Consider the following 23404-nt stretch of genomic DNA (forward strand, 5'->3'; position numbering starts at 1 on the left):
ATGTACCTGCTGATGGGCCCGGGCTTCAAACAGCAAAACCGTCACCTGTGTTTCCTGTCCACTTTAAATCCTTTCTAAAATTAGCATACAATAGGCAGGGAACTGACATTAGATAGGTACCTTCTCTGTGTCAGAATCTCTGTGAGGTGTTAGCACGCCCACTTCACCGACAAGGATGCTGAGGTTCAGGGTGGTTCCGAGCATGCCCAGGACAACACGGTCAGGACGTGGTGGAGGCCACAGCCAGGCCCAGCCTGCCCCGCATTGAGCTTCGTTCCTGGCAGGTGAAGAGGAGGAACACAGGCATAGAAGAAGCAGTAGATGCAGCCCCTTGGGGAGATGTCTTTGTCAGGGGTCTTCTGACGCTTCCCAGGTGGGGGACCTCACCTGTGTGCACTGGAACATTAGACCAGGTTTTGCAGGATGTTGCAAAATCATGGCCCTGTGACTTGAAAAGGTATAGCTTGTATCACATTTCATTACATCTTTAGTAGATAACTTTTAATGGAAAGAAGAACGTTTCATAAGACTGAGACTGGAAATTTGACTTTGAGTTGGTGGCATCCTTCCCTCCCTCCTTCCTTCTCTCTTTCCTTCCCTCCCTCCCTCCCTTCAACTTACTATTCAACTCACTGAAACTTGCTACGTGCTGGTCACACAATGAATAAGGAGTTTTCAGTGAGATGAGAGAGGCAGACAAATAAGAGGCAATATCAAACCTAAAACTAAAAAAAGTCTATTAGAAAAAGCAATAGCAACATTGCTCTAAAATGACTATGCACAGAGATGTTTCAAGAACCCCCTGGAGGGTACTCACTCAGATCTGGAGCAGGAAGAGGCTGGAGGAAGCTTTTGGAGAAGAAGTGGTGTGGGAGAGTTGACAGTAGTGTTTTGTCAGATGAAGGGGTGGCGGATGAGGTGGGGAGCTGGACAGAGGGTACCAGGTAGAGAGAAAAGCACGTGTAAAGGCTTTATGAACCAAATGTATGGGAGGTCAGGGAAGGGTGTGATTAATTTTGCTTGAGGAAAGAAGCATGGGAGATAGACAAAGGCTTTAGGGAGAGGCTGGTGTTTGGGGCTTTGTGGGATGAGTAGGAGTTTGATAAGCAAATGTTGAGAGCACTCTGGTAGAGAAAGTGATTTGAGCTAATAAATGCATGGTGTATTAAGGGTGTGAAGTTCGGGACACCACGTCTAGGGTAAAGGGTACAAGAAGGTGGGACTTGCCATGCTGAGGCATCTGAGAGGAAGATCTGGGGCAGGAGGACTGCTAGTAGGTGGTGGTGGGCTGCACGAGGGAGGTGGCGCAGGAATGGAGAGGAATTTGGGAAGAGGTGGTGGGTCTCGGCAGCTGATGAGTCTCGGTAGTTAAAGGATGAGGCCATTGGAAGAGGGTCCTGGGCTTTGCATTTTAGCTAACTGCTCGGCCAGATCCCAGGTCAGACTTCATTAATGGCCCAAGGCAACCCCAGCCATTTATCAATTTGTAGCGAGGGAGCAAGATCAAGGATGTGGTGTTTGAAAGTGAGATAAAGGCTTGCACATTCCCTTAGGCAGCCTAGCTCTAGTCTGCACAGCACCACACAACAGTTTCTCCCTTTGCCCATACTACAGATGAGAAAACTGAGGCTGGGTGTCTGCTGAGCATAGCAGTTAGAGTCAGCGTCAGGCCTAGCAGTCAGGCTCCTGGGGCTCATCCTATAGCACTTTTGTCCCTCTGAACACACTCAGTGGGAGGGGCAGAGTGAGAAGTGCTGGCCTTTGTGCTTCTTCCTCTAAATCGCCACCAAACCTGGAAAGGCTCCTGGGAGCTTGGCAGGGGGTGGGGGTGGGGTGTGGGGGGTAAGCTCTGAGGTGTCTTTGCTGCTGGATGTCTAACTTCCCTCCCCCTCCCGCTCCTCTTCCCCTCCCACTGCTCAGATGGATGAGCAGCTGGAACTAACCGTGTGTCAAGAGGTGGGACCCTGGTGCCCGCATGCGGCTCACCTCGCTTGTTCCTAACTAGGACAGGAGTGAGGAGGGGAGCAGGGCAGCAATGGCTTCTGGTCCCCAGGACCCACGGGCGGGTGGAGGTGGTGAAGGAAGGAGAAGGCTTTGGGGCCTCATGATCCTGCTGGGAACCCCAGTCCCCTGACACTGCCCTCTGATTCTACCCCATGAAAAGAGAGGACCTAGAAATACAAAGACCCTGGGGAGTCACTTAACCAAGGAAAACCCTCTTATCTTCCTTTTGGGGGGACATCTAGTCCAGATTGTTGACCCCACTTTGGCAAACACAAAACCCTTTCTTTTAAACTTAGCTTGAAATTTAAGAGAACAAATCAATCCCATAGGACAAAGTGCTGGTTTCTTTTCAAGGCTGATACTTCACCCCTCCAGATTCTGAGGGGCCCCTCCCTACTTATCTCCCATGACCACCCCCTCCCCCCATTCATTTTACAGGTGAGGGAATAAGCCCAGAGGGGTTGAGTGACCAGCCTGAGGTCACACAGGAGTTTGGCCTCTGGGCCTGGACAACAGCAGTGGTCTTCATCTGCTTCTTCTGAGCCCTTCTCTTTTCACCAGGCCCCCGGGGCCAGGTTCCTCCTTTAGGACACCCTCCAGATTCTTCTCCCTGCCCAGGGCTCTCCTTGCTGACTGCAAAGGTCTGGTCTCTCCAAGGGTGGCTACAGTTTCTGAACTTAAAGGACGTGACTCAGGACACAGACGGGGAGGAGGAGCTTGAGAAAAGAGTCTGTTTCAGGGTAACTTCAAGAGATGTTACCCTGTGAGTACTGTCACTGAGCCAACTGCAGAAGGAGCTGTCCTGCCCCGGGAGGGGTGGGGGTGGGGGCGGATCTTTGGCCCACGGGGAAGTTCCTGCCACCAAGTCGGCTTGATGACCTCATCGCAAATGGGAAGAAAAAGAGTTGAGGGTCCAACGGCCAAGGCCACCCATACTCTGAAATTCCTCCTGACCCTTGGTCTCAAATTCTCTTCGTCCAGGAGCTTCTTAAAAAAGGAACCATACTACAATAAAAGTGCTAAATAATAAAATAAGATGAAACAAAAACAAAACCAAAAACAAACAGCTCACTCCCTGCCACCCCTTCCCTGCAGGGGGCAGAGCGGAAGAGCCTTGAACCTCGCCTCCCTCTCCACCCCTCACCCCCACTCCCTCCTCTGGGCCTCAGTTTTCTCCTCTGTAAAATAGGAGAGTGGGGTTGGCTCCGGCTTTACCAGTCCCTCGCTCGGTGACTCCCAAAGAGAGGGATAGGGACACGAACAGGGACAAGGAGAGGCCACTGATGGATGCACGGGAACAGCTCAGGAGACCTGTGCGCTCATGCACGTGCCTTTGGGCGGGGCGGCCTTTGGGCGGGGCGGCCTTTGGGCGGGGTCAGGTCTCAAGGTTTCCATCTGGGCCACCTGCCAGCCCTGTGGCTAGCCTGGTGCTGCCAGGGATGGGACCAGTAGCAGAGTCATCCTGATAATGGGCGCTTGCGTGGAGCATGCGACTGCCACGCACTGTTCTCAGCACTTTGAACCATGGCCCAGAGAACTGTCATCCCTCAGACGTGACACTTCTGAACCTACTTGGGATCCAGGAGCTTTGAGCTCGGGTACCTGGGGCTAGGTGCTTGTGAGTGGCCCCCACCAGCTAAGGGGAAAGAGAGGCTGGAAGGCAGAGCTGCCTCCTGGGTCAGGTACCCATCACACTCTCCCCAGCCACCTCCCAAACGTCTCAGGGGAAGCCCAGAGCCAGTCCCTTGGCGGAGAAGGAAGGAAAGGGACAGAGGGAGACTTTGAGCACAACCCCAGTCAGCTTGGGTTTCTTTTTCTCTGAAGTAACTCGTCGTGGAGGACATCTTTGATTCTTGGGTTTCTCTGGCCACGTGTGGAGGTATGGTGAAGCCTTGGGCTCCACACATCACTGGATCTCTCTAGCCATCTATAAACTAGGGACAGTACCATCACTCTGCCCTTCCCATAGGATGGGGGCAGGGAAGCCAAGCTGGTCTGAAGTGAGGAGGGGGCGCTGTCACTGTGAGGCCAGGCATGGGCTCTGCCATCGGCAGCCGACGCCAGGGTTCCATCCAGACTTGCTGCTCTGGCTCTTGTCTCTGAGAAGACAGGCTCTCTCATCTCAGGCCACAAGGGCAGGTCTGGCCCCAGGAAACAGTGACCTGTGCCAAGGCGATGCTGTGCTTCTCTGCCCCTTCCCTTCTTCCTCCTCCTCTTCCCCAGGCTGCCCCTCGTCCCGTGCTCCCTGGGCTCTGACTGCATCAAAGACTGGCCCCTCTCAGGCTCCTCCCAGTTCCAGAGAGGCCTCCTGGAAGGGAAGAACATCATTTAAGACTCTTGAACAAAGAGAAAGAACAAAACTCTTGTGGTGGGGTTTCGGTACCACCACTGAGAAGGGACTTTTGTAGAAATGCCCTTTTCCCTGGCTCTGGCCGCAGGATTCAGCTCACCAGCAGCGCCCCTCTTCCCTCAAGCCTCATGGCCAGATGCTCCTGAAGGGCCCTGAGGCTGAGCTTCCAGAGGTGCGGGTGAACAGCTGTGTGGACAGGTCAGCCCTCCTTGGCTCAGCCTCAGTCTGTTGGAGCCAGCTGGCTTTGGACAGCTTGGTTTTTAAATAAGAGGCTGTAAGGATTTCAAAGACAGGTTTTGTCATCTGAGCAGCTGGATCCCTGGCATCACAGATTCCCTCCTGGACAGATAGCTTCCCCTCCTCCTGAGAAGGGCAGCCCCAGGGAGGCAGAGGTCCCTCAGGCCTGCAGCTGGAGAGTCAGTCAGACACTGCAGTCAGAGCCTCACCCTGAAGGCTCTGTCTGGCTTCAGATTTACTGCTCGGCTCAGAGCCCTGGGCTGGGCCCTGCTGGGTCTGGGTATCTGCAAAACTGTGGCTTTTAAAGATGAGATGAGATTTTTTTTCTTTTTCTTTGCAAAGAAGAATTCCTCCCTTTGTATGTCATTTCATGTTTTAAAATTAATTAATTAATACATTCAGCTAGTGTCAGTCTCTCATTTCTCCATTGTTGATTTTGTCTACTGCTGAAGGTAAGATCCTGTCCCAGCAGGCTCTGCTGACAGTTGCACGTCTTTAAGTTTCCAGCTTTTCCAACCATCCTCTCTATTGTCCATCTTCTTTGATGTCCACCACAGCCCTGGGAGGTGTGATTTCCTCTGTGCGCAGGGAAAGAAAGAGGCTCATGGATCTCCAGTGCTGGTCCAGCAGAATCGGGCAGAGACTGACGAAGTGAGACTTCTCCCCGCCCCAGGCCTGGAACGGCACGCACACACCCACCTCCTGGGCCAGCGTGGCCGGGGCAGAGAACCCAGGTGGCACCCTCCTTCCTCTCACTGTGTTAGGCCAGGATCAGGCTGAGGGCCCAGCCCAGGCTGGGAAAGGGGCTGCGTGAGTGAGACAGACTCGAGCTGGATGCTGGCTGCCCAAGAGTGAGACACGGACAGACCCTACCTATTCAGCTGTGGGAGGCAGTCAGTGTTGGGGGCTGAAGGCAGAGGATCAGCCCCAGACAGTGTCAAAATCAAATTTCCAAATGTAAAAACGTAATTCTCCTACAAATACATAGTGAGCACAAGCCAAAGATTTATTTACGTGGTTAATGAGGGAATCAGCAGGATGATGTCTACACACGTTAGTGGAAAAAAGGGGCACCGGAATCAGATGGCTAAACTAGATACAAAGCTGGTGTTCTCCACTGGGCAAAAATCGTTTGCACCCTTATTAGTTTCCTAATGATAATGTCTAACTTTACCAACAGTAAGTAGTAAGTCAAATAAAGTTCTATTTCTCTAGAAAGCCAGGTGACTCTCAGGTAGTGTTCTAGTATGATTTTGAAAGGATGCAGAGTCTTCTTTTTGCCTTATTTCATAGTTTTGGACTTAACAGCAGACAGAAACAGAAAGTGAAATGGAGGGATTGCAGCCAGAGAGAGCCCCGCACAGATGTGGTACAGGAGGTTTGTTACCGTCCAAGGCCACCGCCTCTCTCTTTGGGCCCTGGCCCACCCTCCCTCCATCTAGAACCCCACTGTGGTTGTTAGCACAACCTAGGTGCTTTATGATGGACGTGAGTCTTGAGAGGCTGGGGGTGCCCAAGATCTCCTGAAGGTGCCCGGTCTTGCAAGGACCTGCAGGCTGGTGTGTGTGTGTGTGTGTGTGTGTGTGTGTACAGGTGTGACTCCACGTCCTTTCATCACGGGATCTTCTCCTTCAGGGCTCTGCCCAGAACTGGGGCTTGAGGGCCTCTTCTTTTTTGAAACATCCCTGGCCTCTATTTTCTATCCTCTCCCACATCCATTGCTTTGAATTTTGCCCATGGATATATTACCTTCCCTCCCCCCGCCCCACCACACAGACCCGCACACACAACACCTCCTATATAAGCAGACACACTCACTCAGGTGCTTTGTGAAGTGGCACCGCCTCCGCAGAAGGAGGGCCGATCTCCGCTATTTCTTCCCACCCGTGACTGAGGCTCGGGGCCCACTCTGTACCCCTGCATGGGTTAGAAGACGCCTCCCGCAGCCCTGGCAGCTGCGGGCAGGGCCGGGGCACCCACGCAGCCTTAGTCCCACTCACCCCCTTGCAGGACTTCTCCGTGCCCATCACAGACAGCACATCTACACACAGTGACCCAGCCCCCGGCCCCTCAGAGGTTTCCACAGTCCTCTCCAGGATTCCCTTGTACTTCCTGGTTGGCACACCTTTTGAAGTCCCGGCGGGAGACAGTCCAGCCAACACTGGCATGTGTTCTCCGGGCTCCTGCTCACCACGCTGATACCAGCTCTTTTCTCTTGGGTTGGAGATGGTTGTTGCCCGGGTGATGTGATGTCAGGGGCCAGAAGAGCCCATCCCTCCCCAGCAGTTACGGCTTTTTCCTGGGCTCTAAATCAAATGGCGCAGAAACGAGAGCGACGTTGTATGTTTTCTTGGGACGTAGAAGTGGTGGTGCATCTTCACAGCGGGGTGTAAATAACTGATGACAGACTGTCTTGTCTGGAGGGCTCTGAGCACGGGGAAGACTGTGTGCGCGCATCCGTGTGTGCGCGCGCACGGAGGGGTCTGAAAAGGAAGCTCTGTACGTGGTCGTCGAACCTGAGACTAGGACTTTTCCAGGTTGGCTCCGTTGACCCTACTGGGAGCTGCCCCTGGGGCCTCCAAGTCCCCAGATTCAGAAATCTGCTCCTCTCTGTGGATGCTGGAAGGAAGATGAGCTTTGTTTTAAATGCATAGAGAGAAAGTCTAAATATGAGCACCCCAGCCCCTCAGCGGGATATGTCAGCCCTCACCCTCTGGCGTGTGAGCTGTGCGCCCACCACCCCCTCCCAGAGCTTCTCCGCCACCACCCAGCCCTCAGCCTCCTGCTCCACTCCCGCAGGTTTGGCAGGACCCCCCGGACATAATTAGTTAATAAATCAGTGTTTGCCTCCTTCTTGGAAAAGTGATTTTCCCCCCTTTTGTAAGTAATAAGTGTTTCAGCTGAGCCCAGTGAGGTGTCTGGGGCTGGAGGAGTCGCTGTTATTAATATGAGAGGATGGGGCTAGGTGACCTCATGGTGGTGTCTGCCAGCTCTGACACTCCAGCTCGCTGGACCCCGTGTCCGCAGGAGGGAGCTTCCCTGCCATCTGGGCCTGCCTCTCAGTTGTTTTGCCGAAAAGAGGTAGTGGGGTCCACCCATGGCCTCTTGGGGCCTTGGCAGAAAATGCCTTAGCCCACCAGTTCAGGGGGGATGCTCTCACGGGTGAGAAGGAAGTGCGTACCCACAGTGCCAGGGTTTATCCTCCTTTTCCTGGCTGCCTCAGTGCCTGCGCTGGTGAGGAAGCCTGAAATAAAGTCTTCCCCATCCTTGTACGAGGATCCAGAGGCCCTGACACCCTGGCTGCTCTCCGAAGTACTGATGCGCCTTGTCACCATCGTCACCATCATGTGTGGCACTTGTGTAATCTGATGATCTACCAAGTGCCACCATGAGTGTAGTCATCCCGTTAGAGGCACAAACTCCCACTATGATAGAGTCGAAGCAGGTGTAACCATCGTTGTTTAAAACGAAGCAGGAGCTCAGAGAGGTTAATATCAATTTTCTTCTAAGGTCAGTAAGTACTGGGACCAGCACCAGAATCCAGGTCTCTTTCTATGGTATCTTATACCTCGATCCAATATCCCTCCATCTCCCGTTTATCCATCCATCCATCCATCCATCCATCCACTCAATGGATAATTACTAAAGGCCCATTTCATGCCAAGCACGTAGGTACGGATAGAGTAGTAAACAAAACCAGGCCTGCTTCCTGTCCCCAGTTGCTGTCCCTTAAGTGGGGACTCTCTTCTCCGTGGACAGAAAGGTCCAGGGTGTGGAGTGGGAGCCTGGACATGAAGCTCCCAGAGGGAGGTTCTGTCTCCCTTCCTACACTTCCTGCTTCCTTCTGTCCGCAGCAGACTGGCTTTAGGTCATTTTGGGAATCCTCCACCTTCTGACTTCTAGAGCCTTCTCTAGGTGAGGTGTGGGTGGTGGAGGAGCAGCTGAACACTAAGGGAGGGGAGGTTTCTGGGCTCCGCTGGGTGCTGGCGCGGACCAGGCACTTCACAAACACGGCTCATTGAATTCATGTCTCACCACGTCCTTGAGAATGGGCCGGGTCAGGGAAACAGTGCTACCTGGCGGTCTCACACAGTGATACCCTGCCACACCTTGTCAGCACAGGGCCTCGATCCGGCCAGCTCAGCAGACACGTTTCTTGACGCCCTGTGGTTCTCACCAGCAGCGCCCTGCTGAGGCATGTGGGAAAAAAGACAGATAGCCAGGCGCCACCTGTAGAGAGTTCCAGGATGGGCACAGGAGGTCAACACAAGCTCCTGGCTGAAAATGAGCCGTGCTTCCAATGCAGTGCTCTGGGGCCTCCCCGAGGGTGAAAAACAGCTTTCCTCAGGACAGCAGATGCCTTTGGAAGTGAATCCACTATGAAAACAGCAGTTAGCTCTGGGGACAGGGAGTCTGTACAGAACTTGTCTTATTCCAGGGCTTGTAGGCGGAAATTTGTCCCAACTTTGGTGCCAAAGTCCCCCTGAGTTCCTGTGTGTCCAACTGCACCTGAGTGTCGGTCTGGAAGGTGGGAAGTGAGGACAGTGTCACAGACCTGGAGGAGGTCAGGAGCCGAGCAAGTGGATGGACCAAGGGTGCGAGCTCCCACCAAATAGGGACAGACAGCAACCCCAGGCAACTGCCCTGGAGGAGGCCAAGGCCGAGGGAGAGGCTTCCAGTCTCCGCCATCGAGGACTTCTGAAATCCCAGGGTCACGTCCCCAAAAGCAGACTCTTGAGGCAGAAGGTGATAAGCTTAGGCGTTATCTCGTTACAGGGACAGCCAACGCGGGCCCCGCGGGCTGCCAGCCCGGCTCCAGGGACGGGGCAGATATGTTAATTGACCGCGGCAGCTTTCCCCTCCGGCCTGGAGGCAGCATCGGAATTCTTCTTAACACACACCGCAGGCCGGAATGTTCCAAGATCTGACTTGGCACATGAGTTCCACACAAGCCTCTTTGCCATTCCCGATCCAGATTAAGCCCCCCCCACTTGACACAGGAGGAGCATGAGTCCGAGTGAGGGAAAGGGGCTTGCTCCGTGATTAATGCAATTACCCTCAGGACGTGAAAGGAGTAGCCGCAGAGCTAGGTGGTCTTGTCCAGGATGCTTGGGTCCCGGTTTGGTGAGTTTGACATTTCCTGTAATATCATATCACCTACCTTCCAAACATACCACTCACTGTGATATTCCAGGCTTGGAACTTTTTTTAACCCACTGCTTCCTAGATGCATTTGGTCCCAGGGCCCTTTTGTGGCGTAGAAGCTGCTCAATCCTGCAGAACAGTTTATTTCCGAAACACACTTCAGGACCTGCAGGAAGAGCAGAAAGAAGTCAGGTGGCGAGGTGCCCGTGCTCTGCTCCCAGGTCTGCCTGAGCCGCGGCCGAGGGCGCGGGAAGCCCACGGGGTGGGCGCTGGGCAGAGCTGCCCGCAGTCGGGGTCTCGGGTTTTGGGCCTTCATGGCTTCTTTTTACTCTGCTGGCTTGAGCTTCTCAGATGTGGGGGTGAGGGGAGCGTGTAGTGGTGGGGTGGGCACGGGCGAGCCCACCAAATCCTAGTCAACAAGAGAAAGCAGCTCTTTTAGAAGGTGGTTTTGGGGGGTGTTTGTAGTAAACCCACAGAACTCCAGGAGGCGTGTCTGCGTGGAGAGGTCGATGTGGGTGAATACTGAGCACATCCAAGGACACAGAGGTAAAAAGAAAAGGGAAAAAAGATCCAAAACGCTGAAATGGCGACCACAGAGCTCACATACTTCACCCTGGGGCCCAGTCTCCTGGATTCCTTTTGTAGTTTATGTGGTTTACAGTCCCCAGCAGACTGGAAACAAGCAATGGGAAGGGGAGGAGAGGCTTGGGGGGAGGGACAGGGGCAGGGTCATCCTGTCCCGTTACGTTAGGTGATTCTGACCCCAGGGACATGGGGAGGGGTACACTGTATTTAGTCACTGTTTAAGGAGCTAAGACAGCTAAGTGTGTGAGCATTTATGAAAGGCTTCCATACGAAATGATGGCGATTAAACGGGTAAGTTGCTGTGATGGGGAAAAAAATCACTTATGTGAATCCTTCTCAACAAGGCTGATAAATGAAACCTCACTGTAATTTCTAAATACTTTAGATAAATTCCCATGGGATATACTGGGGGACAGACACATAATCTGTTACGAGAAACAAAGCATATCAGAGTCATCTGGCTCAAGCCCTTCGTTTTGAAGGCACAGAAAGGGGAGGGGGTGGGAGGGAGCCACCCAGTCAGAGGCCCAGGGCTGATGGAGGCAAGAATGATCTTCCTCCGCCAACCAGCCCCTCAGCCTTCCCTCACATCTCGGACCCTGGGACTCTTTCCACCTCCTGCCCCCCCGACCCCCACCTCCCCAGGGTGGAGCTGGTGCAGGAATGGGGCATTGTGGGAAATTAAGCCAGGGTCGGGGGCTCTGGGGAAGATGACTCCATCAGCCATCACTTGTCTGACGGCAAATGACAGCGGCTGGAGATGGGTCACTGCCTCTGTGTCCTCAGGTGGTGTGGCTGGTTTCATAGACTCTCTGGCACGTAAATTCTATTTTCAGTGGAACCCGAACGTAAAGCATGTGGACTTCCAGCTTCCTGTGAAACGGAACACTAACCCTTCTCTAAGTGATGGAAATAGGCCAGTTTTTCTGTTCTCCCCCCGCCCGCATTGTAGGACAACGGTCCCTCTGCCCCATCCGTGGGTGCTGACGGTGCGTGGACTCTGAGACTAAGGGGAGACAAAGGGAACTTGGGAGAGCAGGGCTCAGAATTGCAGACCGACCTGTGGCTCCACTTCTGAGCCCTGTATCCTGGTCTCAGTAGTGAATTTCCCTCATCTGTAGGATGGGGGCATGGATGCCTCATAGGGGCGTGAGGTTGCATGAGACAGTGACTATGAGTCATTTCAGAAGCATTCAGTGAATGGGACGGATTTTTCTGCTAAAGGGGACTTTGATTGACTTGAACCTCCTCCATGTATGACAGTGTCATTGAAACTCTTGAAAGTAATGACCACAGTGGAAACACTTCACATTTATTAGAGTCTGAGTGTGATGGACTAGGTTTGAATTGGGCTCTGCTTTTGCCAGCTGGGTGGCTGCAGAAGGGGTTTCCTAGCTCAGTGGGGCTGAGGACAAAACGGCGCCAGTCCAGGCTCCCTAAACGGGCGGCCGCCGCTTCTTTGTCCATTAGTTCCAGTTTACTGTTCACAAGCGCTTCCTCGGGGGTTGCGTTCACATGGATTGTGCCGGGTAGCCTTGAGGCAGCGTCTCCATCACTTGCAGCGTGTAAGCTGGAGCCGTGCGTGTGCGTGTGGCCCGCTGTCTGTCAGGTGGGAAGGACGTTGCGCCTCAGGGCTGGGCACAGAGCCTGGCTCACTGCACGCTGTCGGTTCAGGGTGGAGATGGCAACCAGGAAAGGCACTGGGGTGTGAATTCTGATACTGGTCTAGAGGATATGCCAGTGGGTTTCATCCTGCCAACATCCGGTTATGTTTGAGGAGAGCTGCTTGGTGTGGATCCTCCCAGCTCTTGTTCTGGAAGGTGGAGGGCAGTCCTAGTGGGAGGGCTGGGCCTGGGCCCTGGGAAGTTGACTGGGCAGCATCGGATCGGGCAACAACCTCCTCCTTGCCAACAGCTGCCAAATCAGGTCTTCCGGAGGGCAGACCCCAGGCAACACTGGTATCTCTCCCTCCCAGGGTTTTAGAAACCCTGTCTTCATCACTGGGAGGCTCTCTTCTCCTTCCCCCATAGCTTCATGCCCTGCCTGGGCCGTGGCCCCCTTCTCTGCCATCCAGGTGAGACTGGAGCTGGACCTTAGTCTAACTCATCAAGGTGTGAGGTCTCAGATTTGCTGTCCCCTCACTCCAAATGCTTCTCCAACCTCGATGTATCCTCTGGGTTCTAAAACCTTCCACCCAGGGAAGCCGTGTCCCAATCCCCAGGAGCACTGGCCACCGTGCAGCGATCAGTGTGGAGACAGATGGTCCAGTGAGTAGAAAGGAATGTGGAGTCATGGTTTGGAGAGCCTGGAAGGCGTGAGAACTCATCTTACCCACCTGGGGTCTGGAGTCTGCAGGCGGAGGTTCAAAACCTGTCTCCACTACTTAATAATGTGCAGGCACTGAAGTCTGAGTCTTGACTGATGTGAGGCTTGGAAGAGACAAGGCGCCCACTGCCAGGCAGTGATCGCGGTGGCTCCGGTGGGGCTGGCTGCGAGGAAGCCCGAGAGGTTGTCCCACGTGCTCCCACATTTCTCTCTGGCCTCCTGCCGCCCTTGGGGGTGCACTCCCTGCGGCCAACCAGACTCTCACTGATTTCCTTCCTCCAGAACCTTCTTCCCACTTAGGTGCAAACGACCAGGGGTGGCAAGTCAGATGGGGGCCCTCCTACAGAGGACAGACTGTAAACAAGGTGAAAACCTGAACCTACAGTGATCAAGTCCGTGTCTGTGTTCACCGTGGAAGCACGGTCTCTCTGGGGCATGAGTGAGAGCCGCGGTCTGGCCACCCCTACACCGGCTCACTGCCCAAGACTGAGACAGCTCTCCTTCCAGCTGCCTGGTGTCCCTGACATTGGCTTGTTCACCCCTGGGAAGGCCACGCCTCTCCCCCTCCCTCCCAGATTGACAGATGCCCGAGTGATTCCCCAAGACCTCGCTCCTGTGGGTCTTCGTCCGCCCCTGTCATCACCTCTCAGCTCATCCCTGTTCGCACACCTACAGTGGAGGAGGCTTCTGTGAGACCTAGGCTGATGGGGTGGAACGCTGGTTCAGAATGTACTCATAACTAACTACCCTGGTGGTTTTTTTTCCTACTTATTTCTAATTTGGGTTTAATAAGCCCCTCCGTAACCTACCCCAAATCCAAACAAGCAGGAATCCAGAGAGGCAGAGCTGTCCCTCCGTGTCCCCTGCACTGCACCTGGACCACCATGGGTCCTAATAAATGGCCCCATGGTTGTTTGTGCAGGACCCAAAAGCCTCTGAGTCAACAAAGGGAGTTTCCTGTGTATTTTATGACAGCCTAGTTCTTTGAAAACAGAGGCTAGGAGAAAATGTAGGGTGACTCTGTGAACTTACAATACTCAATTAATGTGAACTTTCATATAGGTGGGGCTTTGTGCCCAATGTGCTATAAATCCCACGCAAAGCCTCCTTTACCTTGTGGAGAAGGCTGCCTTTGGGCCACAGACTCTTAGCTACCGGAAACTCAAAAATGTCTTTCCCCTGTCGTAACTCAAGCCAACACTTAGAATCAGTCCAGACTAGCTAGACTCTCATTGTATAGACCTTTAGGGGAGATGGACTCAAAGATGGAAGGTGGGCTAGCGACTTTCAGCACCCAGTTTGCTGTTGCTGCTTTTCCCTGAACCTCCCAGGAAGGGAGCAAGGGTCCCCTTCTCCAGGGCTCTCTGTGACCATCTCCACTTCTGCTTGCTGTGTGCCAGGGACTACAGCTACGGACCTCGGGGTTTCTCTGCTTTGGCCCTCTTGAGCTTTGGGGCTGGATAATTCTGCATCATGGGGCTGACTGTGCACTCTAGGATGTTTGGCAGCATCCCGGCCTCTCTCCACTAGATGTCAGCAGCAGCCCCTGTCCCCACCCCTGCTCCCCACTTTGTGACAATCAAAAGCATCTCCTGATACTGCCAAATGTCCCCTGAGGGGCTAACTCACCCCCACTTGAGAACTGGTGCTCTACATATGTTATCTCATGGAATCCTCACAGAAGTCCTTTGAGGAACCAACCTTATCATCATCCCCACTTTACAGATGAATTCCCCGAGGCTGAGTGAGTTACATAACTTATCTCCAGTTTGCAAGTGACAGGGCCAGGACTCCAACCCAAGTCTGTCTGGCATGAGAGTCCATGATTTTACCACGATTCCTGCTGCAGAGGATGACATCTGGGTCACTCTCTGAAGCTCCAAGGAGCCCAGGACCTCACCTGGTGTTCACATGGGGAAGCGCCCAAGCTGGAGTTTGGGAGAAGTGAGCTGATAGGCGGCCTCAATGCAAGGGTCCCAGCCATGAATTCTCTTCCTTCAGAGTCTGTCCGGGGCCCCGTGACGGGTGGGAACGGGTGGCTGAGAGGTAGATCTGGTGTCCTTCTGTAATAGGTTGGCTGGCTGGGGGGTGCGGGGAATGGCTGTGTCCATATCTAGAGCCACAATCTGCTGTGTAATGTCACTCAACACCCAGTGGCTGAGAACATAATCATAGATTACCGCTCACGATTCTCCAGGAAACCTGAATAGTCCGCCTGGTTTCATGCAGGCTCAGCGGGGCTCCTCGGGGCTCCTCAGGGCTCCTCGGGGTGTGGTTTCCCGCTCTTTGGCTGGGCTCTCCCACCCGGTACTGTCTTGGCCAGGACAAGTGGGCTGTCTCGGCTTAGTTCTGTGCGGTCTTATGGTCCCGCAGGTTTAGCTCAGGCTGGCTTATGTGAGAAGAGACGGAGAAAGGAAATGTGCAAGGCCCTCTGAGGCGCAGGCTTAGAGCTGGATCAGTCACTTCTACTGCCTTCTATTGGCCAGAACAAGTCACAAAGCTGGCCCAGATTCTAGGGTGGGGAAATTAGGCTCAGTCTCTTAATGGGAGTGGCTGCAAAGCCACACTGCGAGGGAGTGAGGACAGGGAGGGACGGGGAGGGATGGGGAGGGGGCGGCTGAGGCCACCTTTGTCTTCCTCCTCTCCTGGTGCTCACCTGGCCTCCCGGAGGCCCAGGTCGGTTAGTGGGAGACGGAGGGGAAGGCCAGCAGGTCCAGGTTTCTGCAGACCTTCTAGCTGCCTGGACGTATCTCTTGTGACTGTGAGCTCCTGGAGGATATGGACTTTGTTCCCCGCTGAGTTCTAAGAATCTGGCGTGTGCCTGGCACATAGTAGGTCCTCAGCTAATAGTTGTTAAATATGAAACTAATTCGGTTACCTCACCTCAACTCAATTCAACATAACTTAATTTCAGTGGTCTTTGTTAAGTACCTACTGCCTGGAGCCCATCCCTACTTAATCCAAGAGAGTCAGAGGCCACCCAGTTCTCAGCCTGCGCCTTAGGACCACAAACCAGAGGTCGGCATGATGGATGGGGGCTGCAGAGAAGGGCTCCGGACAGCCTCGGAAGTGCGGCCCTTGCAAAGCGCACCCACATGACAGACTGGACCATCCAAGGAAGGGCGTGGCCGAGCCCCCCCCACCCCCGGCTCTGGAAACTCCTCCTGGGTCTTGGCACCATGTGGACCGGGTGGATTTTCTGCTGCTTTTCCAAATGGCTCGGTTTAGTCAGATCCAGTGGGTGTCTCTGCAGCCTGCTGGCTTCCCCTTTTCCTTTGAAAGCCTGAGAGCTCTGGAAGGGAAATCTGAGATGACGGTGCTTGAGATCTGCCACAAAGCTGCCTGTGTAAGGGCGGCCGGGACAGGAGAAGCCTTTCAAAGCCCCAAGTTCTTAGAAACAGGAAGCTGCCTTCTGCCAGGAGCCACCGAGGTTCGCCTCAGAGGAGCTGTGCCTCCTTCCTGCCCTCCAGTTTGCAGGAGGAAGGGACCTTAATTAGATGTCATTCCTCTCACACACCTCTACCTTCAGCCTTTCCCAGGGTCAGGAGTGGAGCCTGGGGGTGGGAGGCAAAGTGGGATTTCTTCCAGATCAGGAAATAACCAGACGCAGTGTTTGTGGTTTCTCAGGGGTGACTGAGAGCAGATTACCGTGTCAGTCATTTACGGCAGGGAGTGTGGGGTGCGTATGTGTGTGTGTGTGTGTGTGTGTGTGTGGTGTCACGGGGAGGTGGGAGGGTGTGTATGTGTGTGTGTGGTCATGGGGAGATGGGAGTGTGTGTGTGTGTGTGTGTGTGTGTGTGTGTTTGTGTGTGTGTGGTCACGGGGAGATGAGAGGGTAGGAGGAAGGAGCCAGATAGAAGGAAGTGCAAACACCAGAAGACCAGGTATTTAAGTGCCTGTCAGGTGACCTGAGCCTTTGTCAGAAGCTGGGATGGTCCAGCAGAAGAAACCCAGCCCCCTGCCCCTAAGATGCCCACCACTGGTGGGGACACGACTCTGGCACAGATGAGACCACGGGCCAGCAATGATGGCCACGAAATGTCAGACGGTGTGGCCAGGACTTCAGGGCAGCAGAGACACTGAGCACAGAGGTCAGGGAAAGTTGGAGGAAGCAGGGGGTTTGAGCTGGCTTGGTGGGTCTTGAATTGCTGTTGAACTCAGGGCACACGGTCCAGCCCTCAGGGCATCTTTGCAGGCTAGTGGCCATAAAGCTGCTGCCATCAAGGGGTCTGATCCCTGCGAAGGGGGAGGCTGAATATCCCCAAAGCCGTGACTCCTCCCTCCTCCACTCAGTGCTCCCAGGTGGGTGGCTGCCCACTGTCCTTTTTCCCTCTGCTTCCTCCTTGGATCCCCATCTCACATGAGACGTGTTGTAGGACATGGGACATAGGACACACGTGTGGGGCAGTGGTTATGAATCAGCACTCTGCTAATGCTCCAGGGAGTGCTTGCTGAGGTGCGGGCTCTGGAAAAGGCTCCCGACATGCTGGCTCAGCTAACGTGCCTTGGGGCCTGGGAACCTACATTTTAACAAAGCCCCACCCCCCGCCACCCCAGGAGGACCTGAGAAACTGCTCTGATGTTTCATGACTGTGCAATACCTCTAACCACAGAGTTTTCCTAGAACTCTGCCGCCTTATGAGTTTTGCTGAGCAGGGAGGATAGCTGTACCCATTTTCCAGATGGGGACAGTGGAACCCGAGAGGAGAAGCACTGCCCAGGGTCACACAGGCGGCAGGTGGCAGAACTGGGGTGTGCTTTTCCATCAAACATCCCCACTAGACTGGATCAGGCAGCGAGACTCCTGGAAATGTTTGCACTCAATCGGGGTGGTGGTGGGGGCAGGCATGTGAATTGCTGGGGAGAGCCTGCTTTATCTGATTAGCTAATGTGTTGTCGTTACTGGCTAGTGGCAGAGGTCAAGTCTGGGGGTTGGGACTCAGGGTGGTAGGCTTTGACAGGAAGGAAGAGAAGGGGTCAGCCATGAGAGGCAGGGTCAGTTGACAATGACAGTGTCCAGTGCTGCCTGTGGCCAGTCCCAGAGGCAGGTCTCATGGCTGGGAGGACCACCAGAGCCCTCAGAGTCGCAGACCGTTCAGTGGAGGGCATCGCATTTTACAGGTGCGGACGCTGAGATGCAGAGGAGGGGGACATGACTCACCGGACGCCATGCTCTGATGAAGGGCAGACTCGGGGCGCATGCCCAGATTCTGTGTCTCAGATTCGACCGCAGCTCATCCATCATCGGGCAGAGTGCTTCCCTCCTCCCTGTCCAGGCCCGACTCTTATTCGTCTCACTTGTCTCTGACCACTTCTCTCATTTTCTCTCAAATTCCCTGACACCAACTCCTCACGCTCTGCACTGTGGCTGTCTTTTCCAAAGTACTTTTGTGTACACCTTCCTGGAACGTGACTGGGACAAGCAATCTCACTGCATTTTACAGATAAGGTGACTGAGGTTTATAAGGTTAGTGAGGGGCAGACGTAGGACAGACTCCAGTGCTCTGACCTTCAGGCTCCGGGGGTGCTGGGCACTCTGGATCTCAAAGAGGGTGTCCCCCAACCTCAGGCTGGGATGCTCGCCCCATCTCTTGCCCCTTCACCTGGCTTCACTTCTCAGGCTGCTTGTCCTGGTCTCACTCTTTAGCTCCAGCCCTGACTTTTGAGAATGGTCCAGATATTTCTGACCTTCCTGTTTTTTCTCCCCTCTTATCAGCAAATCTTCTCTGAGGCTTTTCGTCTGACCACGTGGGCAGTCTTTGTGCTTGGGCTCAGCCAGCATCTGCATGGAGGGCAGGGACTTGATCGCTCACTTCTCTGGGTCCCTACAAGAGGGACTGGGCGCCCAGCAGGTCCAGTGAATAGAGGTGGCTTTCTTAAGGGCTCTGTGGCTTCCTCCTGGCCTGCTCAAAGAGTGCTATTCAGGCCTCCACCCCCTCTCTGACTCAGATCAAACGGGAACCCTCAGTCTGTTAATGAGCAGTCAGTAAGATTGTGTGACCTACAGAAACAAGGGGGAAAAACATTGCCTGTATAATGTCGTTTCTAGGCAGGCGGAGCACCCCACCCTGTTCTCAAGGTCCCCAGCTGTTCGGAACATTCTTGTGTCTGTTGGTGTGCTGGCCCGGGTCTGCCAAGGGTGCTCTGTCATCTCCCTGGGTCTGAACAGCCCGGATTGTGCCAGCTTCTCAGCAGCTCTGTCACTGTGCTTCTAGAAAGGCCAACTCCTGCCCCTCCCTGTTTGCATTTTTTTCTCTCCTTGGTCTTCTGTTAGAATAAAATATGCTGGTAAGGGGCTCAGGATTAGGCTCATGGAGGCATTTACAACCCCACCCACCCCAGGTTTATTGGGGAGAGCAGGTTTTGGATGGGCAAGTGGGAGTGGTGGGGGATGGGATACAGGGAGGCTGAAGCTGCTAGAGGCAAAGATTGTTACCATCAAAGCTGAGCCTTTACTAGAAATGCTGGAAGGCCAGACATCCCCAAAAGGCAAGGAGGGATGTATTGTGCAGGTTGAGAGTCCCTGGGCCACGGGGTGTGAGCCTGGAACTCAGGGGGAGGTGAGGGCACAGGAAGACTGGACCTGGGCCCCCAGGGGCCCACTTGGTCCTGCTCAGAGGTGAGGGCAAAGCCTGCCACCAGGCCCCATCTGAGAGCGAGAACCTGGGAGCATAGTCCATTTCCCAGGGAGCCACTTCACCTGCCACACCAGCCCAAGCCTGGCCTGGGGCCTCCTGGGTGGCTCTGTAGGCCACACCAAACTCAGAAATCAGCAGACCAGATTCCATCCAAAGTGGTCAGAGGGCATCATGCAGCATCTCTCCCCAGTCGCCACATCTCCAACCACCGGGTGTCACTCAAGGACATTTTTTTTCCTTATTGTGGAATTTTCCAGATCTCTCAGTGTCACTCAAGAGTGAAAATACCTTGCCTTTAAATTCTACAATAGATCCAGGAGCATGAGGGTTCAAAAGGGCAAGGGCCTTGTCTTCTTCTGGACAGGACAGTTACTGGCCCATGGTCACCCCATGGAGACCCTGGCCAGGTCTCACATCGTCCTGTGATCTTCCCACTAAACCCTCTTTATTTTTTTTTATTTTTTATTTTTTGTTTCTCTGGGAAATGGAATTATAGGGAACACTCATCTTCTTAATTATAAAATGTGCCCCTTATTTTTATTTTTTAAAATTGATTGAATCTAGTCAGTTACAATGTGTCAATGTCTAGTGTACAGCATAATGTTTCAGTCATACATATACATATATTTTTCATATTCTTTTTCATTAAAGATTATTGCGAGATATTGAATATAGTCCCCTGTGCTATACAGAAGAAATTTGTAGTAGTTAGTATTTGCACATCTCAGACTTCCAGTTGATCCCTTCCCACCCCCTTTCCACCCAGTAACCATAAATTTGTTTACTATGTCTGTGAGTCTGTTTCTGTTTTGTAGATAAGTTCATTAGTGTCTTCTTTTTTCTTTTCTTTAGATTCCACATATGAGTGATATCATATGGTATTTTTCTTTCTCTTTCTGGCTTACTTCACTTAGAATGACAATCTCCAGATCCATCCACGTTGCTGCAAATGGCATTATTTTATTCATTTTTATGGTTGACGTGTATTCCATTGTATAAATATACCTCAGCTTTATGCAGTCATCTATCGGTGGCCCTTAGGTTGTTTCCATGTCTTGGCTATTGTATATAAAAACTCTCTTTAGCAAATGTCAGGCAACTGCTGGTCTGCCCTTTAAGTGAGTATGAACTGTGGAATCAGCCCAGTGGAGCTTGCTGGTGCCAGTGGGGACTTAGAGTTGAGGAGGCCTTGGAGGTGGCACCTCCTATGGTCCCGTAGGGCAGGAAGACCCAGTAAGGGTCCAGCTCAGCTGGCCACAAGCGTCTCTTGACAGAGTTGGGGGCTTTACAGTGTGGGAGGGGCATCTGCTTTTATGTGCTCTACGCAATGGGGGTAAGGGGCTCTCAGTAAGATCTGTCTGCACAGAAAAGAAATCAGAAACCACACATCTCAGAAAACCTCTCCTTGCTACCCGACAAGAGGCCTCGGACTGAACTTGGTCTGGGAAAGGTCCCACACGTCGTGTGTGAGACAGTCCCGTCTTCCCTCCTCTGTTAAAAAAAAATAATAGACAATAAACTGCACATATTTAAACTGTACAATCTGATGAGTTTTGACAGATGTATATACCTGTGAAATCACCTCTTCCCTGTTGGTTCACTCTTCTTGATCACGTACTAATTCATTTATTTAGATAATCTACTTATTGGGCGTGGGCTGTCACAACTTTATATTCAGTGAGAACCTGCTTTCCTCTGAATTCTGCTCTCCAACCCCAGCTTCCCTAAGGTTGCCAGATAAAATACAGGATGTTCGGTGAAATTAGAATCACAGACAATGAATGGATTCGTTATAAGTACATCCCAAAGGTTGCCTGTGACATGTTTATACTAAAAAAGCGTTCCTTGTTTACCTGAAATTCTGATTTAACTGAGAAGCCTGTATTTTTGTTTGCTAACTGGCAACCCTAAGCTCTGTCCATTTGGGCTATATAGAACTCATGTGTTCTCTGTCCTGGGACGGCCCTTCTGGTGTTTGAAGACAGCACCCAGGGCGCCCACGTATTTTGAAGCTTCCTGGTGTTTCAGGACACTGGAGAGCGCCTCCCCCTGTTCTCAATGTCATGAGCTTAATTATTGATGTCAAGATTGTTTTCACCTCTTTTTTTCAATTTTTAAAACTAAAAAATAAAATTGGGGGTGGGGAGGTAATTAGGTCTATTTATTTACTTATTTTTAGACGAGGTACCAGGAATTGAACCCAGGTGCTCTATACCACTGGAGCTATACGCCACCCTCCACCCCTGCCCCATGTTAGCCTCTTTGAGTCAAGTCCTGTGGCTCCTGCCAAGCCGGTCACACTCAAAACCCACAGCTCGTTCACTTCGGTGCCCTCAGGCAGGCCTCCCTCCAGCCTTTAGGCAGAGGTTTTGAGCAAAGCCTTGGCTTTTCCGTCTATGCCGATGATATTTCATCTTGGTGGTTTATTCGTGCTTCTAGGCCACTGAAATCTCACGGAGGCCAGAGTCTGTCACCTAGCAGACGTTCATCCCTCTCAGGGTAGAATATAGTCAAATCTGATAAATCAAATAGATCTTCAAGCAAGTAACTGGTGGAAATGTGGGCAGGCCAAAGCTAAGCACAGATGCCTGTGGTGTGCCCTGGAGAGAGCCCTCCCTCCCCCTCCCCGCCTCCTGTAGGTTGACATCAACCAACACTCATTGGGCAACTCACCTAAGTGCAGTATCTATTACCCAGATGACACTTCTCATTTTTATCTACAAACATTTCATAGCAGTCTAATTCAGTTTCCTCACTCATTCATTTCAGTGAATATTTATTGAGTGCTTCCTTGTACAATGTGTCAGGTGCCTCGTGGAAGTCTGATCCATTACACTCCGTGCTCATATCCCAACCCAGGTAACCCCATCACAAAATCTCATTTCCTTAGGGAACTTGCTGGCCCCTGGTGATTATCAGTGTCCTCCCCCTCCCCCTTCCCTTTTTAAGTCATCACAAATCATTTTTAAAATCCATCAAAACTTTGTCAAGATGTTTTATATTCGAATTTAAAGTCTCTGGATTTCATCTTTTTTCCTTGTGGGAAAATGTAAACACAATTCACGGTCTGAAGCATCTGCCCTTCTGCCGTGATTCTTGGTTCCTCAAAAATTGCTCAGTAGTTCTGGGGTCCCGTCTTCAAATTTGGTCCGTGCTGCACTACAATTTTAGTTGGAAGATGTAGGTTCAGTGCTGAGTGGCTTCCTCACTCCTCTGAACTTAATTGAATGAGTTATCGCTAAGTAATTTGATGGATGGAGGTCAAGGACAGGACAAGGCATGACAGAAGGAAATGAATAGGTATTAAATATTAATTTTGTGTCAGACCTGCCATACATTCAATATTCCTTACATCACTTCACTCTCTCCAGACTCAGTGAAGTAGAGATTGTCAGCTTCCTTTTTGAGTTGGAGACACTGAGGCTGAGAAGTTCAGAGAAGTTAAGCGGCATTCAAGGTCACACAGCTGGTATGGCTATGTGATACACGCAGAATTCACATCCGGCTTTGTTTAGCTTCAAAGTCTGTGTTCTTTCTACTCTCTTGCAGAGCTGAGCTGGCCTCTAACTGAACTATGGCAAAATCCAGTTTTTGTGGGGCAAGAAGTTCGTCATAGAATTCCTTTTGATGGAAGAGCTGATGCATAAAATGAGTTTATTATTCTGGAACCATTTCTGGTGGACAGCATGGCAGACTGGGTTGCTGCTCTCGGGGAGTGACTTGCTAAGTGTCCCTTGGCAGAGTCTTCAGCTGAGAGGTCAGCTAGCCCTCAGCCCTGAGGGTCCGCAGGAGCAGTGCCTGCGGGAGGTGCCTGTGGCCCGGGGCGTAGTCAGGGCAGCTGCTGGGAGGCGTGAAGCTCCGTGAGCCAACGGGCTGGCTCCTGGCCGCCGGCCAGGCTGCAGTGTGCGGGGCAGTGGAGGGGCCAGCGAGGGCCAGAGCAGTGGCCCGGGCGGGGACAACGAGGACAATGGGGACAATGAGAGCAGCAGACACAGCTGAGATGGTGAGGTGGAGTGGGGTGGGAGGGGGCCCGCAGTCATTCGGGGTGGCAGACACAGCAGAGGTGACTGAGGAATTGGACAGAAAGGGTGGCGGACGAGAGAGCCTGAGAGACACCCTA

The 23404-nt window shown here is 52.7% G+C and overlaps 1 protein-coding gene across 2 annotated transcripts in view; it reads left to right on the forward strand.

The window, feature by feature from the left end:
- ARK2C (arkadia (RNF111) C-terminal like ring finger ubiquitin ligase 2C) overlaps positions 1–23404 on the forward strand; it is a 103428-nt gene that overhangs the window by 37196 nt on the left and 42828 nt on the right. The window contains exon 1 of one of the 2 annotated variants that reach the window (XM_074355207.1): positions 8748–9715. The exons of the other annotated variant lie outside the window; for it this stretch is intronic. Coding sequence (XP_074211308.1) covers positions 9697–9715 — 19 coding nt within the window. The 5' untranslated portion in view covers positions 8748–9696. Of the gene's footprint in view, positions 1–8747; positions 9716–23404 lie in introns of those variants that run through there. 2 annotated transcript variants of the gene reach the window in all.

This window comes from Camelus bactrianus, chromosome 30 (genome assembly GCF_048773025.1).
Source record: "Camelus bactrianus isolate YW-2024 breed Bactrian camel chromosome 30, ASM4877302v1, whole genome shotgun sequence".
NCBI lineage: Eukaryota > Metazoa > Chordata > Mammalia > Artiodactyla > Camelidae > Camelus > Camelus bactrianus.